Raw genomic sequence first — 26,237 nt, forward strand, 5'->3', positions numbered from 1 at the left:
AGGGATCGTGACGATGCTTACTTTGGTTGTAGCAGAGCCAGAAAAGAGGGTACCACATGAAGACGGCGCAGGCATTGAAGCCACGGCGGACCTCGTCAACCCAGGCATCGTTGAAGTCCATCCACTTGGGCTTCGAGGCGGCGTCGAATCTGGACGGCTTGACGCTATCCCAGAAAGTACCGTCGTGGAGCTGTTTCCACGTCTTGACGGGGTTGATGGACCAGCGGCCTTTGTTGGCAAGCGCAAAGAGCTTGAACGACCGGCCGAGGACGGAGCCTTGGGGCGGGACGCGCTTGTAGCGGCGGCGGCCCCAGAGCATGACGAGCGGGCAGATGCAGAGCATGATGGTTGGGAGGGTAAAGGACAGCCAGAAGCCGACATAGTGCTCGCAATACACCATGGCGAGCTGACCGCACAGGGCACCAATGTTGATGAACATGTAGAAGTAGTGGTAGATACGCGAGGCGGTCACGGCGGGGTCGACAATGACACGCTCGCCGGTGGGCAGGGTCCTGACCACCATCCTCTCGAGGTCGAGCTGCTCAACGATCAGGGGGTTGACGTTGGGCTTGAAACCACCGGTACCGATACCCATGAGGAGGATGCCGATGGCGAAGGCGCCAATGGAGCCGTTGGGGTTCTGGATCACGGGAGGCAGAGCCGAGACGACGAGGATGATGTGGCCGACAATGTCAATCAGGAGAGAGAAGCCAATGGTCCGGTAGCGGCCAAGATAGCTGTCGGCAACGTAGGCGCCGAATAGGGGCATGGTGTACTGCCAGAAGGTATTGAAGGTGGTCAGAGAGAAGGAGGTGCGCTGACCCATGCCGAGAGCACCAGCCTGGCCATTGTTGATGTCGTAGCTGGCACCCGTGGCGGAACCCTCAGGGCGCGGCTGCTGGATGAAATTGGTGAAGACGGCCGTGGTGCCATAGTACGAAAAGCGCTCACAGAGCTCGATGAAGGCAATGGTCAAGATGTTCCACGAGATCTTGTCAGGGACGCGGCGGAGGGTCTGCAGCTCCTCGTCGGTAGGAAGCGCGCCATCGGCGCTAATGCCGAGGTCGTCGACGTCGGCGGAGAACACTGGCGCCAGGGCGGCCTCCTTATCTTTTTTCATGGCGTTGACATCGTCGGCAACAGCGATACTCGTCGGGTCGGACGCCATGATGGTGTGAAAGAAGCTCTGCTAGGCCACGCTAGGGCTGACCAGAGGAAAATGAAAAGAGCTTGCCAGATGGGTCTGCCCGCCAGGGCGCAACAAGACGGATATATAACATAAGAGACGGGACCAAGGGAGACACGGCATCAAATGCAGTGGCAATCAACTGCATGGGGCCCCGGCTGAAGGTTCCAACTTGCCATGGAGATTGGGGAAGGGGTCAGATGGCGAGCACCACTCCGCTGCAACCTCCCAAGATCTTCACTTGCTGAAGAGGCGAGTGAGGGTCCGCACATACACTAGAGGCCTAGTGTATAGAACCGGCCTTGTCCGACCGTGAGGATCCCGCCGCCGAGCATCGAGAACGGGCTGGCTTCCACCCAACGGGCCATGCAAAAGGGGAGCAATGCCCACCTTTGGAAAAGGGCCGTCTCGAGGAACACTTGCCACCTTCCAAGATTGATCAAGGAGCGCCAAGAGATAGGCCTGCAAAAAGATTGTCGGCTGTTCCCTGGGACCAACCGATTGAACCGAAGGCCTTTCGCCCCTCCTTCTCCCTCTGTGACGGACGCGGGAACCAAAAAATTCCCCCACGATTATAACAAGAGGGGACGGCCGGGAGGGCGGCAGATAACGTTACCTTATGGACTGCATGCCTCAGTACCACATAGCACACACGGTAGTACCTGTGTAGCCCGACGCTCGTCGCCTTGTTGATCATGTTCAGCGTCTCGTCTGTATGCGTGGCAGCGACGGCGTGTTTCCGTATGTGATGTTCAAGCGAAGCTTTTGTGCGGCAAAATCATCTTGTGCTTAGCTTGCACAAGCACGCGATTAACGGCGCGGCAAAGCCTGGGGAAGCTGGCCTAGGGCTTGCCATGCCGCATGCAGAGCTTCCTAAACGAGTGATGCCGGGATCTTGGCGTTGATCTTGGCAGCCAAGTTGCAATGCTCCGACCGACAGCATCGACAGCGTTACCCTAGTGTAGTGGTCGGGTACACTATTCTGCTCGTACACCAATCGATGTTTTTTATTATTGAAAGACGTCGTGGCAATGGACCCTTGAAAAGTAAAAGTAGAATAACTGATTATCCAGGTTCCAGATTCTGACCAGCATCCGTTTACCGACCGTGACATGAGGCGTGGTCGAGCAGCCAGGTTGTGTCGATACATCTCTAGCACCCTCCGTAACGTTAGTTAGTCCGTACATATGCAGTGACTGGAGAGACGTAGCAAACCTAAGCTCCCGTGGTCTATCGCCCTGCTGGCCTTATCAATAGTAGTTGTCATCATGATACGAGGTGTCGGACAGTATACCGAGGCAGATCTAGTGTAGTGAATTGTATGGGCTCGTATGACTTGCCTCCTTCCTTGAACGGCATACTTGCGTGCTTGGCATAGACAACCTCGAGACAACGCGTGGTGGACGACGCTAAGGGTCCCAAGTCCGAGAGAGAACCACGCTAGAAGATTGCTTGACAGTCCCGCTGACAAGGGTGGCCAGTCTCGGTCGGTCAGCCTGGGTGTCAACCGCGGTTATTCCTGGCTTGAACAATACCGCTCACTTTTGATGCACTGCAAGCTGGTGAACAGCGCGCCATTCGAATCCTCTGCTCAATCACCAACCAGGGCGATTGGAAGACCGATTATTCCTTCCTCCATTGGTTGTCGCCACTAACCAGAACGACTGCAGAAGAAGGAAGCGGGAAGGATTGTCCACTCGGCTTTATTCACACCTGCCAATTCTGGTAACAATGTCGTTGGACCTTTTCTACCCGATTAGCCAATCGAATCAAATGTCCAGCGAGTACCCCAGGTACGAGCACCACACCAAAGGACTGATAAAATCCACAACTTCAGCTAATAGTGAGGAGAAGAATGGAGCTTTACGAGACAGGGAATGCTGCTGGACGAGCTAATTTACCCCTAGGTTGAAGAGAACCCTTTCAGCATGAACACAGGGGAATTTGGCTCGTTGAGATACCGTACCAGTACCGGCGTTGATTAGGGCTTTTGCGAACCCTTTGCTAGGTAGGATGACGTCACTTTTTGTTCTTTAGGGCTACAATAACCTCTCAGGGCTCGGGGAGAATCCGAGTCTCGCTCTTGAGTGCAACAAAAATGACACCCGAAGTAACCAATTCTGCCCAATTGTCTGTACGGAGGCCATTGATGCAGGAAACACCTTGCCAAACCTAGTTGCTACGTGAGATAGGAGCCTGAGTTTTTGTTTTCAACTTCCGGTTCGAAACAGTAGTAGGAAGAAGAATGTGACTTGAAACTTCCGAGAATTCCAATCGGTCACGGTAGCTGCCATTTCTATCAAACTTGAAGGGAACCAATGCCATTTAGGGGGCTTTGGATGTCGTCCGATGTTCTCTATACGAAAACCGTTCTTCTCCCTTTATTAACTCGGAGACCCCAATTGGAACTCTATGGGAAGACCCTATATCGGACATGCGCTGTGAGGGTATAATGCAGTGAAGGAAGGAGTACCTTGGTTACCTGAAGTTCGCTGTGTGTAAGAAGCTATGAAGAACGTGCTTTGATGAGGTTCAAGTCACAGCTCGAAGGGTCCCCGATAACAGACAGACAACCTAGGTCCTAGGTACGCGAGTAGTAACGGTCTAGGGCCCTCCTTTGGATACTTCTTCCATAATAGGTCGTCTCTAACTGTCGAGTGGCTTCAGTACCTTATGATCAGTTATTCTGAATTACAGACTCACCTCGGGTTTCTCTAGCAACCCAACTTGAACTGGATGATGCTTGTGAAAGGCCGGTAAGTGCAAATCGCCGGTAGAGAATTCAGAATAATACAACATGAAGGTAAGCAACAAGCGTAACACGAATCAAGCACAGGTCATGAGAGCATTAATGAACATATCGTTCGGATTCAGGTCTTTCATGGTCAGCCACTTAGTACTAATTACGACTAGTACAGTAAGGTAGCAACATACATACTGGAAGGCAGTAGGTTGTCTTCCAAGTTGGACATACTGTCTTTGAATGTTACCTGGGCATTGTGAGTGAAATGGAACTATGTTCGCCCCTAAGTTGAAAGTCTTCACATATGCAAGTGCAGTTCGGGGACCGCCTTAAGTACTAGGAGATAGCCTAGCTGCCCTAGCATCACTACTACTTAAAGACGATCATCCCAAGCGGGCCGACCTCAATTCAATAGCAGTCTGAGAATGATAGGTGCCTCCTCAATACCCAGCACTGGCATTTCCTGATGCGTCCAGAGCAGGCTTCACAAACCGAGACATGCAGACGTCGTGGTACCAGGTCCGGTTGCTCTTCTCAATCTCACCAAAGCCTAGAATCTCCTCCTTCATTCCGAAACTGCAAGGTTGAAACCGGTCGGGGTATGAAACCACGGCTCTCTCTAACATTGAGGGCATCGCTGCAAAGTGAGCAAAGTCGAAAAGGGCCTTGGTATACTACTTCCACCGAGGCCGCTCAGGACAACTAAGGGCAGCTCTGGTGGTATCACAGCATGATATACTGCTACTAGGTCTTAAGACCTGTCTCCAGTTGGGATCTAGAGTGACTAGACAGGACTCACGGAAGGGTGTGTCAGCCTGAAGACATTGAAGCCAAAGATATAATTCAGAACCGAACTCAAACCGACACAGAGCCGCCTTCACCTCCAGTGACGAAGGAAGAGGTCCGTGGAGCCATGACTAAGCCTAACTGAATACCGGCATGCTTCGATATGTTGATATTGATCAATCCATGGTAGCGCTCAGGTGGGCATCCTTCCAGTTGCCTAGATCGGCGTGCATACAGCGGCATCATCTAAGCGGTCATGTATTCGTACGAATACACCATGAACCTCATTAGTCTCCCCGACGACAATGATGAGTTTGTAACATAACCCTTATCACTACAACAAGCATTTGTGGGTGGATCCGCATGCATGTGAGAGCATAACGATCATCCTGAGGAGGTAACCCAGACGCTGCAGTGGTGCCTTCAGGTTGACGGGGGGATGGTATATAGATCGGTAGCAGAAAACATCGCCACAAAGACACTAGGCCATGTGTAGAACTAGTGTCACTGCACATCAGACGAGGTCACCGGCCGTTGATCGCGTACGACCTCGCACGCCCTGTGCTGTCGATGACGTCGGCGACTGTTGTATCCGGATTATGACAGTCGATGGCCCATGCGAATCTCTTGCAGCATTAGGTGTAGCTGTGCATAAAAGAGGCCTTGGGCCGTGAAGCAACCTCTGATTATCCAGCATGTAGACAAACATGTATGTCGGCGTCAGTGCTCTAGCATATCCATGGTGGTGATGCTGAAGGTCGGAGCTGCAGGAACAAAATTCTCCTTACCTACAGTTCCTTGGAAGAAGCCCGGCCCTCTCCCTCCGAGTCGACATTCTAATGGCGAGGCGGGATCGCGGCTGGCTTCTTGTTCAACACCGTTCTTCATGCCAGCCGCATGCCCTGACCGGAGTAGAGTAGGTGGGCTGGATCTTATTCTCTGGAGAATGTTAGAGGAATGAGAACGCGCATGGTCAATCCACCGTGGCTTATTATGTCGTTATGCTCACATCGTGATCCCTTGAGGTGCCATGCTAAATTGCTCCTCGAGAGGACCTCTACAGTCAAGACTACCAGCCTGAGGGAACGCCGCGGCTGTCTGTCCTGACCGTCTGACGAATGAGCGAAATAATTTGCCTCGTCATCTGTGATTCAACTAGGTAAGCAGAGGGGTTCACTGGGGAGCCTGGGGTGCAGCTGTGACAACGGCATGGGTAATACTCCAATAAGGCCGACGAAGACGGCTATTGTGGTCATATGCAACTGACGTCTTCATGCCAGTAGTTACGAGCAGTCTGGATGCATGTAAGTGCCTGAACGCTCCTTAGAAACCACAAACGTGATTCATCATTCCATGGCAACGCCAATTGGCGGTCCGTCAGTTGGTAACGTTATCCGTAAGACGAACAGGAGTCGGCCGATGTCGACCGTGCCGCAGGGCATATTCCATGCTTAACGCAGAGGTAGAGCTTTCTGCCATTCTTGATAAACGACCAACTCGTCACTGCGAATGTGCTGACTGTAAGCATCCAGGCGGAAGTGGCGTATATGAGTGTAAGGCTGTAAGCAACATCTCTGTTGTGGCTTGATTGCTGCACCCGAAGGCACGGATGCCCAGAAGTCTTGAATGTTACGCGTGGCTCTCCAAACCTGATTCGTTGTTCGCCATCCGGATTCCGGAGCTCCATCCGTGGCAGGCATGAAACGTGGCACAGCTGTCTCGCATCGGCCTTTGCCGGGCCCGCCCGGGTTGCTGTTTCACCGTCTGATTTTCACTTGCTGCTGCTGGTGTCGAGCTGTTAACGTTATGTAGTTAGCGAGCCAACCGTCGCTGGCCAACGTCGTCCTCGATAGGTAAGGCAAGAAAAGGCGTGCGTGATGGTAATGGTCTTGATGACTGTCGATCGGGATTCAAGAATGCCGCCTACAGGCTCTGGTCAATGTGCTTGTTTGCGAACATTGACCTCAGTTGCTCTGCTTCTATTCTAGGCGATCGCGTGCGCCTATCTGTACATACCTAATGCGCAACAGCAGGTCGATTAGACGCAACTCTATGCCCGACTAGCTGCCGGGAGGCGTGGCCTCTGGAATCTCAACAACGACGGCACTTCGCCCGAGAGGGCATTTGCGAATTCCGGGTGCAGATTAGAGGGGCTGGGGGGCGTGGAGGGGCTTGGAAGGCTCGTTGGAGAAGCTTGCCAAGACTCTCTACCTGCAGCAGCGCTTGCAGCATTTCAAATCTGAGATCTGCGTCTTGGCAAGCCAGGTCCCGGATCTGCGGTTGTCTTGGCGGGACGAAATTCACTGATCAGTCGTCTGATTGGCTGCTAGGTCAGGAACTGGAACCGCTATTAGTGAGTGGGTCTGATGAATTATGGGGTAGAAGTTTGTGAGGAGGAGGAGCGACTCCTGAACAACAGAAATCTGCACCACTGCGGCCAAGTGTCCCACGCGGGTCTTTCATCGCTGTTTTGGCCTGTTTTGACATGGTTTTAGAGGCAACAACGATGTCATTAACGGTATCCTCGGGCTGACACATCGGAACCAATCGATTTGGGCTTGTACGTACCTCTAACTACAGGATCGACATTGTGATGGGGTCGATCCTTGCTAACTTCGCGTTTGTGTTCTTGATGCAGGATCAAGCAGTCGGCTGAGCGGCCCAACCACGCTCTTGCCGCAGCTTACACTTGGTCAGAACGTTAGGTACCTATGGAATGCAACAATGGAAGACCCACCGTTCTTGGGACGATCCTCAGCACTCTGATACAGGAGAACCAGGTGGGTGTCAAGGTATCAGCAGATCAACGCACGCCTCGGTCGTCTTGATGCGATGTGGGGTAGGGCGTCGGCCGCAAACTCACATTGATGAGGGTCTTATTACACGCCTCCCTCTACACTGTTAGCGGCGCTCGCCGTCGTCGGTGCAGCAACCCCCTACTGCCCTCAAGATTCCTTCCCTATGCACGCATGCTCTTCCCTCATTCTCTCTGAAGGCATGCTCCTCTGAGTGCTTCGTTTCTCCTGCGCTGTTTCCGGCGTCACCTCTTTTTAGCCAGTCGTTTTTCGCGGCTTCAGTGTTGCCGCTATTCCCGGGTTGCTGCCTGCATCCAGCGTTTATATGCCAGTTGGCATCGCCCACGGTCCCGGCCGTTGAGACTTTGCCAGTCGCTGGTGCGAGTAACGTTAGGGTACGGCTTCGGTACAGCTTCGCTAGCCTCGCTCGCTCCCTTCGAGCTGAGCCAAGCCAACTCTGGAGTGATGGAGCGTGGCTCGTTCCTTTCAAGAGGAAGCTCCAGTTCGTTATCGAGTCTTCTTTCCCTCGACGAAAAGTCTTTCCTTCCTTTACCAGTGCATCAAAAGGCGAGAATCAGGGTTCCGGCACTTCTAGGGCACAGCTTATACCGGAGGGTGATCTTGTGGTGCGCCGCTGTTCTCTCACTATCATGCCTTGCTCTCTTCGGTGGGATCCGCCATCCGAGGGGCGCGATACTAGACTGGGTGGATCTACGACCGACTGCCAAAGACAGATTTGAGGAACCGCATATGATATTGGTGCTACCAGCAGCGAACGATACCACAGAGGTGCCAGAAGGCGAGAATATGCCTAGCTGGCTTCGATTTAGGCAGTGAGTGCCCACATCTTTCTGTGCTGGCTTGTAGGATGCTAACCATCCAGCCTCAATGGATATTTCAACGGTCTCAAGGCCCTGGTTCCTGCCAGCGATCACAAGCCGGAGTACCCCAGACTATCCGGCGAGGAGTCACCATTCCCACTCACCGTCACATACACGGGGTTACCAACTCCAACCCCTTTCGTGCCACACCCGGACTACGAATCATCCGATTACAAGGTCAAGCACCACAAAGTTGAGCCTTGTTACCTGGATAAGGACAAGAGAATACCCGTCCCCGACCTTTACGCCTACCACGGCAGAGTCCAGGGCCAACCAGACCCAATAATAGGCTCACATAGCCTCTTAGGATTGAGAGACGACATTTGCTTTGACAGGTTCGGAAGATACGGGCCATACGGGCTGGGTTACAGCTATGATGCGGGTGGTCTGGAAGTTGGTTTGGACACCGAGCGTCGAGGAAGCGAGGTGGTCTGGGAGAAGACAGGCAAGATAAACTACGATAAGATTGGAATAGACTGGGGGGATGCACAGGCTCGATGCTACGAGTCTAACAAGAGGCGTTTCGCCGGGTCAGCGGAACGGGGTTCGCCGCTCCAACAATCATTAAGGCGCCGGGAGCGAACAACGATACCACGACAGGCAGTCGTGATTCGGGCTTTTACGGGGTTTCAGTGGACGCACCACGCGATTCTCAACTTCCGCGCTATGGTCTCCGAGCTTGCTCTGCGATCGGGGGGCGAGTACCAAGTCCACCTTCTCCTTCATGTCCGCAACGAGAAGGAGCCGATCTGGGCAGATCCGGTCACAGCACAGCGGATTCTCGACGAAAATGTGCCCGATGAGTTCCACAGCCTTTGCACTCTTTGGACGGAGGCACAAATGAGGCTCCTATACCCAGGGGATTTCGGGCCGAGTGTTGAGGATCCAAGCGGCATGGACATTCACGGAGTCTATCGGAGTGCGCACATGGCCCTCCAGCACTTCGCAATGTCGCACCCCGAGTACGAATACTTCTGGAATTGGGAGTTGGACGTGCGCTGGCTCGGAAACTACTACGAGCTTTTTGACCGCCTTGGTATCTGGGCTAAGAAGCAGTCGCGCGTTGGGATGTGGGAGCGCTCAGCAAAGTATTACATACCGAAATACCATGGAGACTGGAACTCGTTCACCGATCTCGTCCGCAACGAGACCCATGCCAGCGGACGTTCCGCCATTTTCGGCCCCGTGGAATTCCCCGGTAAAGCCCCTCTCCGCTCCGAGACAGGCGGCAAGAGCTTTCTTCCGGCGTCATGTATCGATGGAGACAAGTCCGAATGCGGTGTGGGTGAGGATGCCGACCTCATCACCCTCAACCCTATCTTCGACGCCGAAGAGTCAGGCTGGGTTTTTGCGTCTGATGTGACGGGCTACAGGCTCACGGACCCAACGCCTCCCCGACGATGCGCCATTGTGACGGCCTCCCGCCTCAGCCGGCGGCTGCTGGAGGTCATGCACGAGGAAACGTGGCGGATGCACCACACCATGTTCAGCGAAATGTTCCCTGCCAGCATGGCGCTGCATCACGGCCTCAAGGCCGTCTACGCGCCGCACCCCGTGTACATAGACCGTAAGTGGGATTTGGATTCGGTGGACCAAGCGTTTAACGGCGGCCGCGACCACTCGGCCGGCGGGCACGGCAGCCCCTTTGACCTGCGGAACGAGCACAACCACAAGGGCACGACGTGGTACTACAACAGCGAGTTTGCCGGCTTGCTGTGGCGCCGCTGGCTGGGGTACGCACAATTCGATGGCCGCGGCACCAACGGGGGCCGGTCGGGTGAGGGGACGTTGCGCGGCGGGCGGGAGGAGGAGGAGACGGCTGACAGCACCGGGCGGCTGTGCCTGAGGAGCATGCTGGTTCATCCGATCAAGTTTGAGCATCCGAGCGAGCTTGAGTGAGGCCGCTCCCTTCTACGTTATTTTCTTATGTTCTATGCTGTCTTTCTTCCCATGTGCTTTTTTCATTGCAGCTTCGGTCAAGGCGTTGGGTCATGGGCTTCACATCTATCCAGTTCTCGACCAAACGGCGGTCGGTACGGCGGTAATGGGGGGAGGCCGGGAAAGGCCAACAGGCGGCAGAGCCTCCTGCGGTGGGAGAGGCGTTGGTCGGATCTGTTCGGTATGTCCCACACGTGTACTGTACATAGGACGGTTGCATTGGCAATAGCATTCCATCTAGATCAGGTACAAAACTGCGGAATACCCATATTCTAGTGTACATACGAGAGCTGTGCATTAAGGGTGAAATGTTCCCGGAAATGCAGTTCCCATGCCCTCGGATCCGGACCCCCACGCCTAGCGGTCCTGGCCTTTCTGTGACAGGATTGACACGGTTCAACGGGCACCGAGCCGCGTCGCACACTGTTTGACCACAATGTTACTGTAAATGCCGCTTGATGCTTTTTAGATGGTCATGTGCACGCATCACATTTCTCATGACGAGCAATGAGGCAGAAAAAGTCCTACTTCCTCAACCTAGTATACCTTCCAACTTGTCACCCCACGTCTATGTCTCCGGAAGCGTCAAGGATTCGTGGGGTGTTGCTGACATGCAGGCGGGGCCCTAATTATCGGCATTCGTGATCCGGTAGTTAATGTCCATTTTCCGGGGACTGAGAGTAACGTAAGCCCATTATGGGCAAGACTTGATGCTGTCTGTCAGCGACTACTTAATCCAGAATGTTCTTATAGAGAGACTTCTCCACGTGTAGAGTCCCATCTAGAGTCTGAAAAAAAATTTGGCAAGGCATGAAGCCGAAAGGCGTCCGAAGTTTAGATCCGAGTGATGAATTGGAAGGTCTGATGGAACGTGTAAAGTGCATCGTCATAGTGGATCCGAACCACTGTGCAATGCAACTGCAGGCGTGTCCCGCAGTGACACAAGCTACCTAAGAGAAACCACTGTAACCCAGCTTGGCAGTGACGACAACTGGTGGATTCGTGTAATACGTATCTGTTGCAAAGTACAATACATACAGCCAAGGAGAAAGAAGATTTGGTATATATAGGCAGATTTTTAGAACATCCTCAACGGTAATTACTATCAATGATTTGGCATGATGGAAGAGGTAAGTAGCTACTACTGTATCTTTGATAGACAGCCGAGATCTTTCCGGATTACTCTTAGTAGTACAACCTGAAGCGCGTCGTACTGTGTATGAGGATACACAGGTGTACTGTATTGTAACATACAATACTGTATGTACATAGGTACAGTACATACCTTACAGTACGGTAGGGCGGTCGGCTCATGCAACTGCGGCTGCTCCTGCCCACCATCATCGAACAACGCTATCGTGAGTTTGCCACAATTGGCGGAAACCCCACGGAAGATCGGACTGCGACAGGCACAGCAGTTCGCTTTTCTATGTGTAACGAGTCCACATACGAATTGCGTCTTTCCTTGATAACCCGGCTGTCACCCGACTTGAGGATCCGATAGGCGTTGGTAACCCAACTCAGCCCAAAACCAACGGCGGATCGCTGACATAAACGATCAGAGCAAAGGTGAACCTAAACTCGCACCGCATCGTGACGCATTACCACTTCCCAACTTGAGGTTTGCCAAAGTGCACATCAGGAAAACAACGGGATTGCAACCTCTTACCTTCCACTCTCTCAACTCGAACAGAGTCCAATTGAACGACCACAGCGCAATTCAGCTCTGTCTTTCCTTGGCGCAACGGTTCTTAACTGCTTCCAGGCTGGCGCTTCATTTTTATGGGTCCGCGTGATCGCTTTTCATCAATCTCGGCGTATTCCTGGTCATTCCGCGGTGGCGGCGGCGCCTACCTATCCTTCGAACTCGGTCTGCAGAACAAACTGTAACCAGCCAAACAATCCTGTGCGTATGCCATCGCTTTCCGACTTCCGTCCTAAAGACACCAGATAGAGATCCCAGCACCTGAGCATCAAACAGCTAATCAATCTCATTCATCATCAACACAGAGACGAAGGGCCTTGATCTTCCGGACCCCATACCTCAGCCGCTCCGACTACCATGCCCATCATTCCGCACTCCGAGATGGGCGGTCCAGCACCTCCGGGTCCTCCGCGGACTCGAGGGTCGGTTGACGATCACGGTGTTTATGACGATGCGAGAACCTACTATACCGCCGAAGAGCGCCATCTCAACACGCGCGCTGGTCCAAGAACCCGCACCTACTCGCAGGTGGGTGAGCCTGAGAAATGCTGGAGTGCAAGCAATTGCTAATTTCCTTCCATCACAGAACAGTTTGTTCAAGCAGATGGAGCGGCTGGGTTTACAGGAGCCCTACCGGCGAGGAAGTCATGGTAAGAAACTACGCAGTTTGTTTTCGAGTTCGTGCTGACAGACGACTCCAAGACGAGAGCACGATCCCCCACTCCCGCCGATTCCTAATCCAGGTCGAACCCACCCTCCAAAGCCTCCTCGCTCAGGAGGATCCAGACAAAAACATGCAGATTACAATCGAGGACAATGGACCAAAGGTGAGTAGGGGAGACGTTGTTCTGGAGGGGTAACAATCGGTGACACTCGCTCTATTAGGTTCTCACTCTACGCACGGCAGCGTCCAATGGTCACAACCGCTTCGATATCCGGGGCACTTACATGCTTTCCAACCTTCTCCAAGAGCTATCACTGGCTAAGGAATACGGTCGCAAGCAAATCATCTTGGACGAGGCAAGATTAAATGAGAATCCTGTCAACCGGCTGTCGCGGATGATTCGAGACCACTTCTGGGAGGGCCTCACACGGCGAATTGACGCTTCCAGCATCGAAGTTGCTGCTCGGGATCCCAAAGATTGGACCGATGACCCGCGGCCACGTATTTACGTTCCTAGTGGCGCCCCTGAACAGTATGAATATTACAAGAAATTGGCCGAGGAGCGACCCGAGATTCGGTTGGACGTACAGCTACTCCCCGAGAAAATCACTCCTGAGCTCGTTCGGGATATGAACGCCAAACCCGGTCTTTTGGCAGTCGACATGGAGGAAACGACGGATCCCAAGACGGGAAAGAAGACGCTGAGAGGTCGGCCATTCGTCGTCCCGGGAGGGCGTTTCAATGAGTTGTATGGGTGGGACAGTTACATGGAATCCCTTGGATTGCTAGTCCATGACAAGGTCGATCTTGCCAAGTCGATGGTGCTCAACTTCTGCTTCTGCATCAAGCACTATGGCAAAATCCTGAACGCCACGCGGTCGTACTACCTCCTTCGGTCGCAGCCCCCATTTCTCACAGACATGGCCCTCAGGGTGTACGACAAGATAAAGCACGAACCGGGCGCTGTCGATTTCCTCCGGACCGCGATTCTAGCGGCCATCAAAGAGTACCACAGCGTGTGGATGGCCGAGCCGCGGCTTGATCGGGTGACCGGGCTGTCGCGGTACCGTCCTGAAGGACTTGGCGTCCCGCCCGAGACAGAGGCCGGACACTTCGTCCACATTTTGGAGCCCTACGTGAAGAAGTACGGCATCACGTTTGATGAGTTCGTCGACGCTTATAACCACGGTCGAATTAAAGAACCCGCACTGGACGAGTATTTCATGCACGACCGGGCGGTGCGTGAGTCGGGTCACGACACGACGTACCGCTTCGAGGGCATCTGCGCTAATCTGGCTACCATCGACCTCAACTCGCTGCTCTTCAAGTATGAGACAGACATTTCGCGCATCATCCGCAGCGTGTTCGGGGACAAGCTGGTGATTCCGGAAGAGTACTGCACTGGCACATCGCTGCAGCCCGGCCATGTTGAGACGTCGGCCATCTGGGACCGCCGCGCAAAACGCCGCAAGCTGGCCATCGACAAGTACCTCTGGAATGAGGAGGAAGGCATGTACTTTGACTATGACACGGTCAAGCGAGAGCAGTGTACGTATGAGAGCGCCACGACCTTTTGGGCCCTCTGGGCTGGAGTTAGTAGCCCCAAGCAAGCGGCGGCCATGGTCACCAAGGCCCTGCCGCGGTTCGAGGCGTTTGGCGGCTTGTTGTCGGGAACCAAGGAGAGCAGAGGCGAAATTGGCCTGGAGCGGCCCAACCGCCAGTGGGATTACCCTTACGGTTGGGCGCCGCAGCAGATGCTGGCCTGGACAGGCCTGTATCGGTACAGCTTTACCGAGGAGGCGGAGCGACTGGCCTACAAGTGGCTCTTTATGATCACCAAGGCGTTCGTTGATTTCAACGGGGTGGTTGTCGAGAAGTATGATGTCACGAGGCCGATCGATCCGCACAGGGTCGATGCTGAGTATGGCAACCAGGGATTGGACTTCAAGGGCGTTGCTAAGGAGGGGTGAGTGTCTCACTGGTATATTGATTAACCCTTCGGTGACTGACTCGTTTCACTCTGCAGATTTGGTTGGGTCAACGCCAGCTACATTTACGGCTTGCAGATTGTTAATGCCCATATGCGCCGGGCGCTGGGTACGTTGACCCCTTACGAGACTTTTGTCAAGGCGGTTGAGGAGAACCGGGCGAAGGCTCTGGCGGAGCTGGAGTGATCATTTTTCTGCATTGCGAGGACTGGCTGGGATGGTGGCTGGTATTGCTGGCTCATCATGCATTTTCTCTCTTGCGGTACAAGAGGACAGAAGTGTCCTTGTCCATGGTCTTAGATTGGTGCATCTAGGGGCAGCCGATTTGCATTCAGAGGGCGGTAAGACGGGGAATTGGGACGGTGCAGAAATTCTCGCAGTGAGGACGGGAAACTAAGGTTCTTAAAGGAGGATACGTCTAGTGGCTGGCAGATAGATGAGGTATTCTAGCTCTCTTCCAGTCCCAGTCTGGGGAATGCGAATGGTTTTACTACTCAGCGGCCCAGGCAGTTCAGCAGATGCTCTATTGTGGGCTCCGACGTGGTGCGAAGCGACAGACGGTATAAGTCTTGAAATCAGCGCTCTCCTTGCTCCTTTATTGCTTGCCAGAGACATTGGGAATAGTTTTGTCTTGGATTGTGATGCTCGCCGCGTACCATTGCCAGCGAAACGCAAAGAAGAGAAGAGAAATAGACAAGCTTGATATAGTAGACACATTGTACAGTTACATATCCCCGTACAACGGCGGTTTATTGTTTGTAACCCCAAGGTCTCACAAAGCCTTATGCTTGACGCAACCACAAACTTGCAATTCCCACAAGCCTGGCAACCAATGGATAACGCAGGTCAGACAGCCAATCTTGGTTTCAACGCCACAAGCCGCCCCAGGATGGCCCCGCAATATGCGCGTGCCCCCTCCAGAAATTTCTTCCCCGCCAATACATATCGAACTCGTAGCTGCCCCGTTCTCCGGACCGCCAAAACACTTCTAAAAAATGGCACCAACTCGGCTCTCTACTGCCGGCCTTCTCTGGCTTTGGTCCTTTCTTTCCCTTACGGCGGTGACGTTACCTTAGTTTGTTTGTCTTTCTAGACTTGTATGTAGTACAATACAAGTCCCATTCTTGTTACAATTGGCATCCTTGCTCACATCTCTCTAGAGAACCCGACTTCGGGGCACTCCACACCCCAGACAACGAGTGCCGGACCCCGTCCGCCATCCACATTGCGCTAACAGAGTCGCCGTCCTTCGATCCCACTGGTAACTTCACTTATCAAGTAGGGCCGGTACGTTCGAATCGGCGCAAAATGTGCGGCATTCTCGGTCTTATTCTCGCCGACTCGGCGAGCGCCGACGCCGCGGTCGACCTGCACGAGAGCCTGTATTATCTCCAGCACCGCGGCCAAGATGCCTGCGGCATTGCGACCTGCGGGACGGGCGGCAGGATATTCCAGTGCAAAGGGAATGGCATGGCGTCAAAGGTGTTCCAAGACGGGAAGCGCGTCGCCGACCTCCCGGGGTTCATGGGCATCGCACATCTGCGATATCCGACTGCGGGGACGAGCTCGGTATGCCTTTGCTTTTCGTTTTTCTCTTTTCTCGTTTGCGAGAATCTGTTCTATTGACTGACATCTTTCCCCTCAAAGAGTGCCGAGAGCCAGCCTTTCTACGTCAATTCACCGTACGGCCTCTGCTTCGCGCACAATGGCAACCTGATCAACGCCCCCGACCTGCGCAGCTTCCTCGACAAAGAAGCTCACCGCCATGTGAACACAGACTCTGACAGCGAAGTGATGCTCAATGTCTTCGCCAATGCGCTGAACGAGACCGGCAAGGCGCGGGTCAATGTCGATGACATTTTCAGCGCCTTGACGCAGACATATCAGAGGTGCCAGGGGGCATGGGCCGTCACTGCCATGGTTGCCGGCTTCGGCATCTTGGCCTTCCGCGATTCATTCGGGATCCGCCCGCTCATCATGGGAAGCCGGCCGTCCACTACGGTCGAAGGCGGAACCGACTACATGCTTGCGTCGGAGAGTATTGCCCTCCGGCAGCTGGGCTTCCGGAATTTTCAGGACATCCTGCCCGGCCAGGCCGTTTTCATCCAGAAGGGGGGAAAGCCGCAGTTTCACCAGGTCACTGAGGTCAAGACATACTCGCCCGATATCTTTGAGTATGTATACTTTGCCAGGCCGGACACGGTAATGGACGGTATCTCTGTCAATACCAGCAGACAAAACATGGGCGTCAAGCTGGCCGACAAGATCAGGGAGGTTCTGGGCGAGGAGGGAATCAAGGAAATTGATGTTATCATCCCGGTTCCCGAAACCAGCAACACAGCGGCCGCCGTCGTGTCAGAGCGCCTCGGCAAGCCGTTTTCCAACGGCTTCATCAAAAATCGCTACGTGTACCGGACCTTCATCCTGCCCGGCCAGAAGGCGCGGCAGAAGAGTGTGAGGAGAAAGCTGAGTGCCATGGAGTCCGAGTTCAATGGGCGCGTTGTCTGCCTTGTCGATGACTCGATTGTTCGCGGAACCACAAGCAGGGAGATTGTGAGCATGGCGCGCGAAGCGGGAGCACGCAAGGTAATATTCGCAAGCTGTGCTCCCCCGATCAAGCATCCTCATATTGTTAGTAAATCCTGCCTCCCCCATCGGTCCAACAGCCTCGCTAACCTCTGGGTAGTATGGCATCGACCTCGCAACCCCCCAGGAGTTGATCGCGCACGAGAAGACGAGGCAAGACATTGCCAAACACATCAATGCCGACGACGTCATCTACCAGGACCTTGACGATTTGAAAGCGGCGTGCATGGAGGCGGCACCTGCAGGCAAGGTTACTGACTTCGAGGTCGGCGTTTTCTGCGGAAAGTACAAGACCGAAGTACCGGAAGGTTACTTTGAGCACCTGAACGAGGTTCGGGGCAAGAAGAGAAAGATTGCGGAAGAGGCGGGGACGCAGACCGCGGTTGGGAACAGCGGTGCCGTCAACGTGGGGAAACGTACGCTCGCGGACGGCTCCTTCAACTTGGAGCTCAGGGACCAGGGCGGGCTCAACGGCGAGGAAAAGCGCCTTCCACAGCTGAGCCCGGAGATTCGCGAAGATATCAGGTATGGTCCCTACCCTCTCCAGTTAATGTACTCGGCAGCTAACTCGCCTCAAAAGCATACACAACTTTGCGAGTGATCCTTCTCATCGGTAGTAGTAGAAGTAGACACATAGCGTCAGCTGTAACATCTTTGGCAAGGCAAGCTTGCCAAAGTAGTCTCAAATATGCTCAAAAAGATAGACGGCATAGAACCAGATGTCCGATTTACGACTAGAAGTGGTTCATCAGAAGAGTGGACGGGTCATTAAGCCGGGCGGATTCTTGATTTGTTGCATCAGGACATTGTAAATGACTTGACAGAGTTAAAATCAACCGAATATTACATCCACGACGATCGGCGGGATGATAGTGAACTAGCATACTAAACCAACAGCCCCTTTCTCTCTGCATGTTTACAATACCCCGAGGCAAGGCTCTAACTTAGTAAAACCAATAAGCGAAGACATACAGAGGATGACTGGCGGAGTGGAAGAGCCGGCAATGGACAGGAAAACCGAAGAGAAAAGGGTGAAAGAGAACAGACAGGTGAAACTAGGGGGAAAGAAACCAAAAAAGAAGCCAACTCTCAACTCGCACGGGAATTGAGCCCGACGTGGGGGTCGAACCCACAACCTTGAGATGCCGGAGAACCCTAGCTTAAGAGTCTCACGCTCTACCGATTGAGCTAGCCGGGCATTTGAGATGCAGTTGAGGTCAAAAATATAAGCTTATTAACTGCATGTAGGGTACAAATTGAGATCTAAACGACTGGTTTCAATTGTATGCACCTCTTATTATTACTGAGAATCGCATGTAAGGGGGACAATTGATTATGGTCCAATTCCCTCTAAGGCAGGACTGATGTTATTGAACCCTAGCAGCTAGGTTATCTCCAAGACTCAGTTGTAAGCACTGGCAGTTGCAAAGAGTTACTAACACTTGGAGAACAGATTCTTCAGCATTGCTTTTGAAATGGGCTAGCTAGAATAGACAAGAACACAAAAACACCAAAAAGACTCAACTAGCAAAAGGATAATGCCAAACTTCTGGATGTACCGCGGATCGAACGCGGGACCGTCTGTATATGCAGAGGCAGCCAAGGCTTTGCAAAACAGAAATCATACCACTAGACCATACACCCATGTAGGGACTTGTTAGTTGATGAGTCGTTGTTCGCGATGCTTGTTTTCGGAAGCCAGCGGAGACTTCACTCAGAATAGAAGCAAAGTTTCTTGAAGACAAGATGTGAAAATGCTTTCGGCACTTGCCAGCAGGTAATCCCCTGTTGGAGGCTATACACACCTAACAGATCGGGTATGGTGGAGCGGTAACATGGTTGGCTCTCATGGCTTTCGCGGCTCTGAGTTGCTCTCAACAGCCCGGGGTTCGACTCCCCGTATCCGAGAAGACGATTGCGGGTTGAATAGGGACTGTATGCAGTTGCAGCAGATTTCTTTTTTTGTTTGTATGTTTGTCTGTTTTGGCAGTCAGGGGCTGACTCAGGGAGATAGATCTATGCGATAGAGCAGTTAACTAAGCAACATACAACTCCTCCCGCGGCGAATCTATTCTAGTAACAACTCTTGTTCGAGATCCACGATCAAGAGCTTCCGGCTCTTATAATCCAACACCTTCATCAATTGAGAAACACTTCGATGATATAAGGGCACAACCCCAACCGCCAACCTGCAGAGCCGTTGTTCCACCTCGACTCCACCACCGCATCTGAGTCCTATGGATCCCACTGCAGCAAGAAGCAAAAAGCGAACGATGCGGTTTGTGTGGATCGAACACACGACCTTCAGATTGACTTTCCCAAAGTTTGACTTCAGTCTGACGCTCTCCCAACTGAGCTAAACCCGCTTCGAGGATTTGATGTGGAGGAGGGGGGTCAGGGTGACGGCTCATGAGCGGAGCGTGCGTGTGGTGCCCGGACCGGAGCTGGTTTCGACTCTTTCGAGTCAGGGCCGGCTGGACTGGAGGTAGTATTCAAGAATTGGCAGAGTAAGGCAATGGACAGAAGCTGTAGGTTGATGAATCTGAACATCCAAGTACTAAGCAATGAATTGGATTTGGTTTGATTTTGAGTCACTGCTTGGGGAGTGCGTTTTTCAAGTCCACTTCCCACTTCCCAATTCGGCCACCAGCATATCTAAGTCCCTTTAATAAGGCTCTGTTAAGAGGTGTAGTCGGGAGGATGAATTTTGGCTGTGAAATTCTCGCTGCACTAACAGATAGCCTAGGCTCTCAACTTTCACCCCCTTACACCTTCCGTTTCGTCGCCGTTCCATTCGCAGCAATCAGGCTCTTAAACGTCTCCACCATGCCATCGTAGGCCGGGTGCTTGCTGAAGTCCTCAAACCACAGCAGCGACGCGCCATAGCCCGGGAAGACATCAGGCACCCAGCTGAAGGGGTCATAAAAGTCCCAGACGGTAATCCCCACGCACTTCTCCGTCTCGACGCACGCCGCCACCACCTTTTGGTAACACTCCTTTTGCATCGCCAGCTTGGTCTCATCAACAGGCAGCCTGATCCTCACATCCAGCTCAGTAAAAGCCACCTCGTCCACCAGCTCCGCGTACCCCTTCATAGTCTGCAGCAGGTCGTCCTTGGACGGGTGGTTATCCGCATGCAAATGCGCCTGCATCCCAATACCATCCACACGCAGGCCCGCATCCTTAAGCATCCTTACCAGCCTCTTAACACCCGCCGTCTTGTTCGACCCGGGCCTCTCAATGCCGTAATCGTTGTAGTACAGCTTAGCAGCCGGATCCGCCTCAGCCGCCGCGCCGAACGCCAGCTTCAAATACTCCTCCCCAAGCACCTCATAGAACAAACTCCTTCGGTAGGTCCCATCCTCATCAAGCGCCTCATTAACCACATCCCAGGCATAACACTTCCCCTTATAATACCCCACGACGCCACTCACATGCCTCTGCACCGCCTCAGCCAGACTCTCCTTCGTCCACGTAACGGTTGCATTCCCGTCCATCATCACCCAGGGCGCGAGCTGGTTATGCCACACGGCGGCGTGGCAGCGGAGCAGTTTCTTTTTGCCGCCATCCGCGACGCGCTCGGCCACGTAGTCGCCCTGGGTGAAGTTGAAGACGCCCGGGGAGGGTTCGGTAAACAACCACTTTTGCCCGTTGGTCGGCGTCGTCTGGCCAAACTCGTCCGGGTCGGCCAGGATGGCGTCGTACTGCGCGTACGACTGCGGGTATGGCGCCCGCTCGCGCTGGCCCGGCGTGTCGGTGGCGGCGCCAAAGTAGAGGAGACCTGCTTGCTGCGCGAGTTTGTGCAGTTGGCTGCTGCCGGGGAAGGTGTGCAGGGTGATGAGGGCGGCGAGGGCCGTTCGCAGGAGGAGGGTTGGGGTGTGCATGGTGGGCAAGAGCGAGTTTGTTGGCGGATGAGTTTGACACAATGGGACCTGCGTCGAGTGCTTCAGCGGGGAGGTGTGCCCCTTTTGATATCTCCTCCTACGTCCAGCGCCATGGCCGCGGGACGAGACGGTCTACCCTTCCTCCTCACCTAAATTAGATGAACTCACCCTCTCTTCAGGGCCTGAGAAAGACTGATGAGAGTTGCTAAGCATGCAGCCGCCCTCGGTGGGCTCCAAATTACACGTCGTTCCGGCTGTTCAGCCGAACCAGCAAACTCCGACATGGCCAAGCCCATTGAGCCCGCTGTCCCGCGGGCACAACATGGCCGGGTAAAGTCGCCGCGCCGGGTGTATATCTCGCCCAGGCCCATGGGACATTGCTATTAGATTTAGTCGCCTTGGGAAAGGCCCTTGAAGGGGTGTAGGACCAGTCGACCTGGGTATGCATAAGCATTAAGCAATTGAGTTGATATGCATATAGGTATCTCCAAAAAGCTATTACAAAGTCCAGATGCTGTAATGTCAAAAATCCATTCATCCTCCCGCAAGGCGAATGTTTGCTCATTCAGCGTTGCCACCGCTCCCTTAACTCCTCCACGTCTCATGCCATTATATCCCGCTCCGTTAAACACCATCCAAGCATCTTCAGTAGAAGTCAAACCAACCCCAACACCTTGATCCAACCATAGGACCCCTTAGGATCAAATGGTAACCCTCCCAACAAGGGGCAAATCCCTGCTACTCCCGCCAACCTCAATCGTATACTCCCCCCTAACCAACCTCCACCTCTGCACCACCACATCCCACACACTCAAGTCCCTCCTCGTCAAGCCGAACCTCACTGTCTGGGTGCTCGACGAATTCAAAAACGGTTTCTCAAACCCTCTCAGCTGCCGCACCGGCGCGCCCTCGGCCGGAATGCCCACATACAGCTGCGCAACCTCGGCCCCGTCCACCGGCCCCGTGTTGGTCACGTCGGCCGAGACGTTGACCAGCACGTCCCACAGATCCGCCTGCCCGCCTTGGACCACCGCGCCCGTGGGGTACTCGTCAAAGTTCAAGCTCTGGTCTTCCGCCTTCTGCACCGATAGGTTGCTGTAGTTGAAGGTGGTATAGCTCAGCCCGAACCCGAACGGGTACCTGGGGGTGATGTTGTTCGCGTCAAAGTGCCTGTAGTCGACGAACACGCCCTCGGTGAAATTGCTCTGCGGGAACGAGCCGAACATGTCACCCCCCTCGGGCTCGGGCGGCAAGTCCGGCCCGAGCACGGCATAGTCCGACTCGTTGCGGGCGACTGTGTAGGGGAGCTTGCCTGACGGGTTGGAGCGGCCGTACAGGAGCGAGACGAGGGCGCGGCCGGAGGCTTCGCCGGGAAGGTGGGCAAGCATGACGGCTGTTACGTTGGGGTGGTCGATGAACTGGTCGACTAGGCGGATGCCGGCGTTGTGGAAGATGACGACCGTGTTGTTGCAGCGGTCGGCGACGTGCTTGATCAGACCGTCGGTGTAGTCGTCCCTGAGGCTGGGCCGGTCCGCCCCTTCGGTCGCGTAGGCGTTGCCAAACACGAGACAGGCGGAGGACATGGGGTTGACGGCTGGGGTGCCGCTCTCGAAATCCCAGAAGAGAGCGGTGCCGTCGTCGTAGGCTTGTTGGGTAAGGACATCGAAGGGGGAAATGACTGTTGATTTTGGGGTGGCCCCGGAACCGCCCCCTGAGTAGATTGTCCCGTTGAAGGCGATGGCCGTCTTTCCGACATCCCCGGACCAACCTAAGAACCCGGCGCCGAATTCTGTCCAGTTGAACGAGTCGGCACCAAACAGCCATGGCGAGAGGCCGCCGCTCGGGTTGGTCTTGTCTGGGTTTTTCGCCGAGTAGCCGAATATGGAGAGCATTTTGGGGCTTTGAAGAGGCAATGCGTTCCGTATGTTCTTGACAAGAACATGGCCTTCAACCGCGCCATCAAACAGGGTCGATCGAGAAGAAGAGTTCCTCGCATCAATCACCTCATGAGGTCCTGTGAGGTCCATAGCCATGCCCACACCCGGTCTAGGGAAATCCTGATCTTGGCGCATCTGATACCATGAGGCAATGGTCCTGGCGTCTGTTAGCCGAAAGAGGCGGGAAGGAGGCGAAGGAAATGAGCCTTGCCTTGTTACCATGTCATCCAAACGGCTCTCGGGAACGGAGCCGTTGTTGACCGCATCAGCAAGGTGCGATCCCCAGAGAGCATTGCCGGTAGGCATGACCACGTCCATGCCTGCCAGCGCTGTGGCAACTCCCGCGTGCTGCGCGCCCCAGTCGCTGACAACCCAGCCCTGGAACCCCAGCTCGGTCTTGAGGAGGCCATTGAGCGCCTTGCTGTTGGCACAGCCATACGAGTTGTTGAGCCGGTTATACGAACACATGATGTTGCCGCTGCCGGCGCGGACTGCATCTTGAAACGCCCTGGCTGTTGTCAGATGAAGGCGTAGGCAGCAAATGAGGCTGCTGTAAACCTACCACAAGTAGAGCTCGTGCATTGTCCTGTCGTCGATATTTGACGACACCGATTCGGTATCGCCCGAGGGCATTCGATTCGTCTCTTGTTCATTGGCAACATAATGCTGCAAGGCGAGGTCAGCAATGCCCCAGAGATGCTAGTACCTAGAAAACCTGCCTTTGTGCTAGTGATCACTCCAACAGCCTGCACAGCCGAGACTGTCTCAGAGACTAGAACCCCTGATAAATAGGGGTCGCTCGAGAAACCTGCTCGCGTCAGTCAACATATCTCCTCGACAAACTCTCAAACCAACCTCACCTTCCCAGTTCCTCCCGCTCAGCACCACACGGCCCGCCGGCCCCACAACCGGCCCAAGCAGTACATTTACCCCCTTCGTCCTAAACTCCCCTCCCATGCCGGTCCCTCGCCGGCGAGCAAGCGCCTTGTTCCAGCTGGCGCCGACATGGATGCCGCTCGGCCAGGAACTGACAAAGTCGGTGCCGCGGAGCCCGTTACCCGCGTCGCTCAGACACATACCGGGAAAACCGAGGCGGGGCACAGCCGGGAGAAAGCCGTTGCAACTGGTGTTGGAGCTGACACCACCGGTCAAATTGACCTGTCTATTTGTGAGAAAAAATAGGGGCAGTAGAGGAGGAAGCAGCACAAAATCACAAACCTTCTCAGCCAACGTCATCTGCCCGACCAGCTCCTTTGCCTTGAGAAACGCCTCGGTCCAAGAGCCGGAGCCGGTCATGTTCGCTATGGTTGCCATGGTCAGTCTTGCTCATCCAGACGTAGTACAGTACATTTCGAAGAGAGCGGAATGAACGAATTCAGCACTCACGCGAGGGATACACGGGCGGCGATTGCCCGTAAAAGTATGTATCGTCAATGGTAGCCCCCGGTCTGTCACCGGCACCATCCTCCTCCCCAGCTGCAGCGCCCCCTCCCCTGTGCTTCGGCAGTGCAGCCAGACCGGCCAAGCCGCCACCGATGATGACGAGGATCACGGCGACGGTAATCGCAATGCCCCGCTTGGTCCGGAGAAAGGGGAAGCGTTGAGTAATCCATGATTGTTGACTTTGCTTAGTAGCTGCTGCTGTGTCCGGAGCGGCAGATGAGGGGTTGTCATTGTCGATGAAGGTGGTCTTTTCAGCGGCTTCTGCTGCCATTGTTCTAGTGATATCGAGATGTTTTATGACATGGTCCCACAGTAGGTACACCCAAAGAGTTAGGTACTAGTACCTACAGATATGTTAGTGCTATGGTCAAATCAGTTGCACCGGAAGATCGCACAAGTTACTTGATGAGAGGAGGAGCGCGGCAAGAATATCCTACATACAAGAGAAGGCGCGACTACTCTAGTTTCCTATTCTGACTGAACGTGCGATGCGATGTCTGCCGTCTGGCTAAAGTCTCTGAAACACAACAGAACGGCCGATAATCATCATATTGATACTTGATACATTCGCTTGAATTCAACTTGGGGCCGAACCACCATGTCAACAACAGCTGACATCGGCGCGTTGCTGTGCCGTTGCTGCGGGGATTCGGTCGGAGGTTCGTTATTCAACCACCGCGCTAACCCAATCTGGCGTTATTTTCGAACAAGTGCCAATGCATCTGGAGATGCCACCCACACACCAAGCACTGTCCTCCAACAGGTGACAGAATTCTGGGTTAATCATGGTTGGCCGTGTTACGAACACTACGTTGTTCGGTATAAAACCACGGTTGAGGAGCTTTCATATTGAGACGGAGCAAAACATACCACTATAAAGACTGGCTTGAAACTTGAGAGAGAGGAACAGCGACAACCCTAACACACTTGTCTACTGTTTCTACAACATGCATTTATACTCCGCACTACGGAGACACTAACGTCCTGCATCCGCTCCCGCCACGTGGTAGCCATATGGCACATGGAGGCGAGGCGCGCGCCATCCCGATCCTTTAACACCCGCCCGAGCCCGCACATGGCATGGCTGCCTGAAGTACCGAAGAAACTCGTGCAGTAGTTGGCGTTAGTTCAAGTCAAGAAAAAGGCCTTAATTGGCCACAATCATTCTGTAGGACATACATACAGTACCGAAGACATGAGTAGCTCCTATCAAATGATGATAGGAGCTCCTCTGCCTCCCCAACTGCAAAGGCCCCGCAAACGGCTCTGGCCAAGACGCGGATCGGAGTGGAGTTGAGGGGGCCAACGACCAACTGCCTTCCGTCTTACGACATCCTCAATACATATCCATATGGCCCTTGAGATTACACGTGTAGAACAAGAAGCTTGGAGTGAAACGCGTTCAAAAGCCCTTCCTGACTGTAAAACAAAAAACGCTTTTGGCAGAAGACATTTGCCATGACACGTCGAAAACTCACACGCAGAAAGGTTCTGATAAGGGTTGAATCTGACAGGTTGATGAGATAGAATTTTCTTGCTGGCTCAGCTTCTCCCTCCCACGCAATAGGCAGCTCATCAAAGCATACCGCGAGATCTTTGCCGTAAAAAAAACCAACCCCACTCCAGTAGTAGCCCATGCAGTGTAGTACCCGGCACGAACACTCATCCCACCCGATGCGAAAGAATCCATCGTCATTTCTC

General features: G+C 53.9%; 6 protein-coding genes and 4 non-coding genes across 10 annotated transcripts in view; 4 read left to right on the forward strand and 6 right to left on the reverse strand.

The window, feature by feature from the left end:
* Positions 1-1,360, reverse strand: part of N656DRAFT_632869 (peptide transporter-like protein) — a 2,434-nt gene extending 1,074 nt beyond the window's left edge. Inside the window, exon 1 of the mRNA XM_064810374.1 lies at positions 22-1,360. Within this exon, the coding sequence (XP_064671190.1) occupies positions 22-1,168 (1,147 nt within the window). The 5' untranslated portion in view covers positions 1,169-1,360. The remainder of the gene's footprint in view (positions 1-21) is intronic.
* A 6,615-nt stretch (positions 1,361-7,975) lies between these two features.
* On the forward strand, positions 7,976-10,290 carry N656DRAFT_707497 (uncharacterized protein; the record flags this gene model as incomplete). Its single annotated transcript, XM_064811438.1, has 2 exons — positions 7,976-8,343; positions 8,394-10,290. The coding sequence occupies 2 exons, from the start codon at positions 7,976-7,978 to the stop codon at positions 10,288-10,290; spliced, it is 2,265 nt and encodes a 754-aa protein (XP_064671191.1).
* A 2,125-nt stretch (positions 10,291-12,415) lies between these two features.
* On the forward strand, positions 12,416-14,872 carry N656DRAFT_707727 (glycoside hydrolase family 37 protein; the record flags this gene model as incomplete). The annotated part of the gene is made up of 5 exons (XM_064811452.1): positions 12,416-12,562; positions 12,621-12,684; positions 12,737-12,861; positions 12,920-14,664; positions 14,725-14,872. 5 exons carry the CDS (start codon positions 12,416-12,418, stop codon positions 14,870-14,872), a joined length of 2,229 nt encoding a protein of 742 aa, XP_064671192.1.
* Positions 14,873-15,882: 1,010 nt separating this feature from the next.
* Positions 15,883-18,149, forward strand: N656DRAFT_778425 (Amidophosphoribosyltransferase). Its single transcript, XM_064815006.1, has 4 exons — positions 15,883-16,255; positions 16,334-17,317; positions 17,373-17,797; positions 17,853-18,149. Exons 1-4 carry the CDS (start codon positions 15,995-15,997, stop codon positions 17,887-17,889), a joined length of 1,707 nt encoding a protein of 568 aa, XP_064671193.1. The 5' UTR covers positions 15,883-15,994; the 3' UTR covers positions 17,890-18,149.
* A 231-nt stretch (positions 18,150-18,380) lies between these two features.
* Positions 18,381-18,470, reverse strand: N656DRAFT_t63. Its single transcript has one exon. It is a non-coding gene; the product is annotated as a tRNA-Lys (tRNA).
* Positions 18,471-18,822: 352 nt separating this feature from the next.
* On the reverse strand, positions 18,823-18,916 carry N656DRAFT_t62. The gene has a single exon. It is a non-coding gene; the product is annotated as a tRNA-Ala (tRNA).
* Positions 18,917-19,085: 169 nt separating this feature from the next.
* N656DRAFT_t59 lies at positions 19,086-19,180 on the forward strand. Its single transcript has one exon. It is a non-coding gene; the product is annotated as a tRNA-Glu (tRNA).
* Positions 19,181-19,546: 366 nt separating this feature from the next.
* On the reverse strand, positions 19,547-19,638 carry N656DRAFT_t61. Its single transcript has one exon. It is a non-coding gene; the product is annotated as a tRNA-Phe (tRNA).
* Positions 19,639-19,957: 319 nt separating this feature from the next.
* Positions 19,958-21,392, reverse strand: N656DRAFT_633193 (glycoside hydrolase family 10 protein). The gene has a single exon (XM_064810375.1). It carries the CDS (start codon positions 21,154-21,156, stop codon positions 20,038-20,040), a length of 1,119 nt encoding a protein of 372 aa, XP_064671194.1. The 5' UTR covers positions 21,157-21,392; the 3' UTR covers positions 19,958-20,037.
* Positions 21,393-21,613: 221 nt separating this feature from the next.
* On the reverse strand, positions 21,614-25,049 carry N656DRAFT_778427 (glycoside hydrolase family 3 protein). The gene is made up of 8 exons (XM_064815007.1): positions 24,932-25,049; positions 24,480-24,880; positions 24,312-24,394; positions 23,954-24,251; positions 23,813-23,901; positions 23,656-23,759; positions 23,305-23,601; positions 21,614-23,250 (listed from the first exon to the last, which is right to left on the reverse strand). The coding sequence occupies exons 2-8, from the start codon at positions 24,805-24,807 to the stop codon at positions 21,858-21,860; spliced, it is 2,592 nt and encodes an 863-aa protein (XP_064671195.1). The 5' UTR covers positions 24,808-24,880; positions 24,932-25,049; the 3' UTR covers positions 21,614-21,857.
* Between the last annotated feature and the right edge of the window lie 1,188 nt (positions 25,050-26,237).

The sequence above is a fragment of the Canariomyces notabilis genome, assembly GCF_033297395.1.
Source record: "Canariomyces notabilis strain CBS 508.74 unplaced genomic scaffold N656scaffold_8, whole genome shotgun sequence".
In the NCBI taxonomy this organism is placed as follows: domain Eukaryota; kingdom Fungi; phylum Ascomycota; class Sordariomycetes; order Sordariales; family Chaetomiaceae; genus Canariomyces; species Canariomyces notabilis.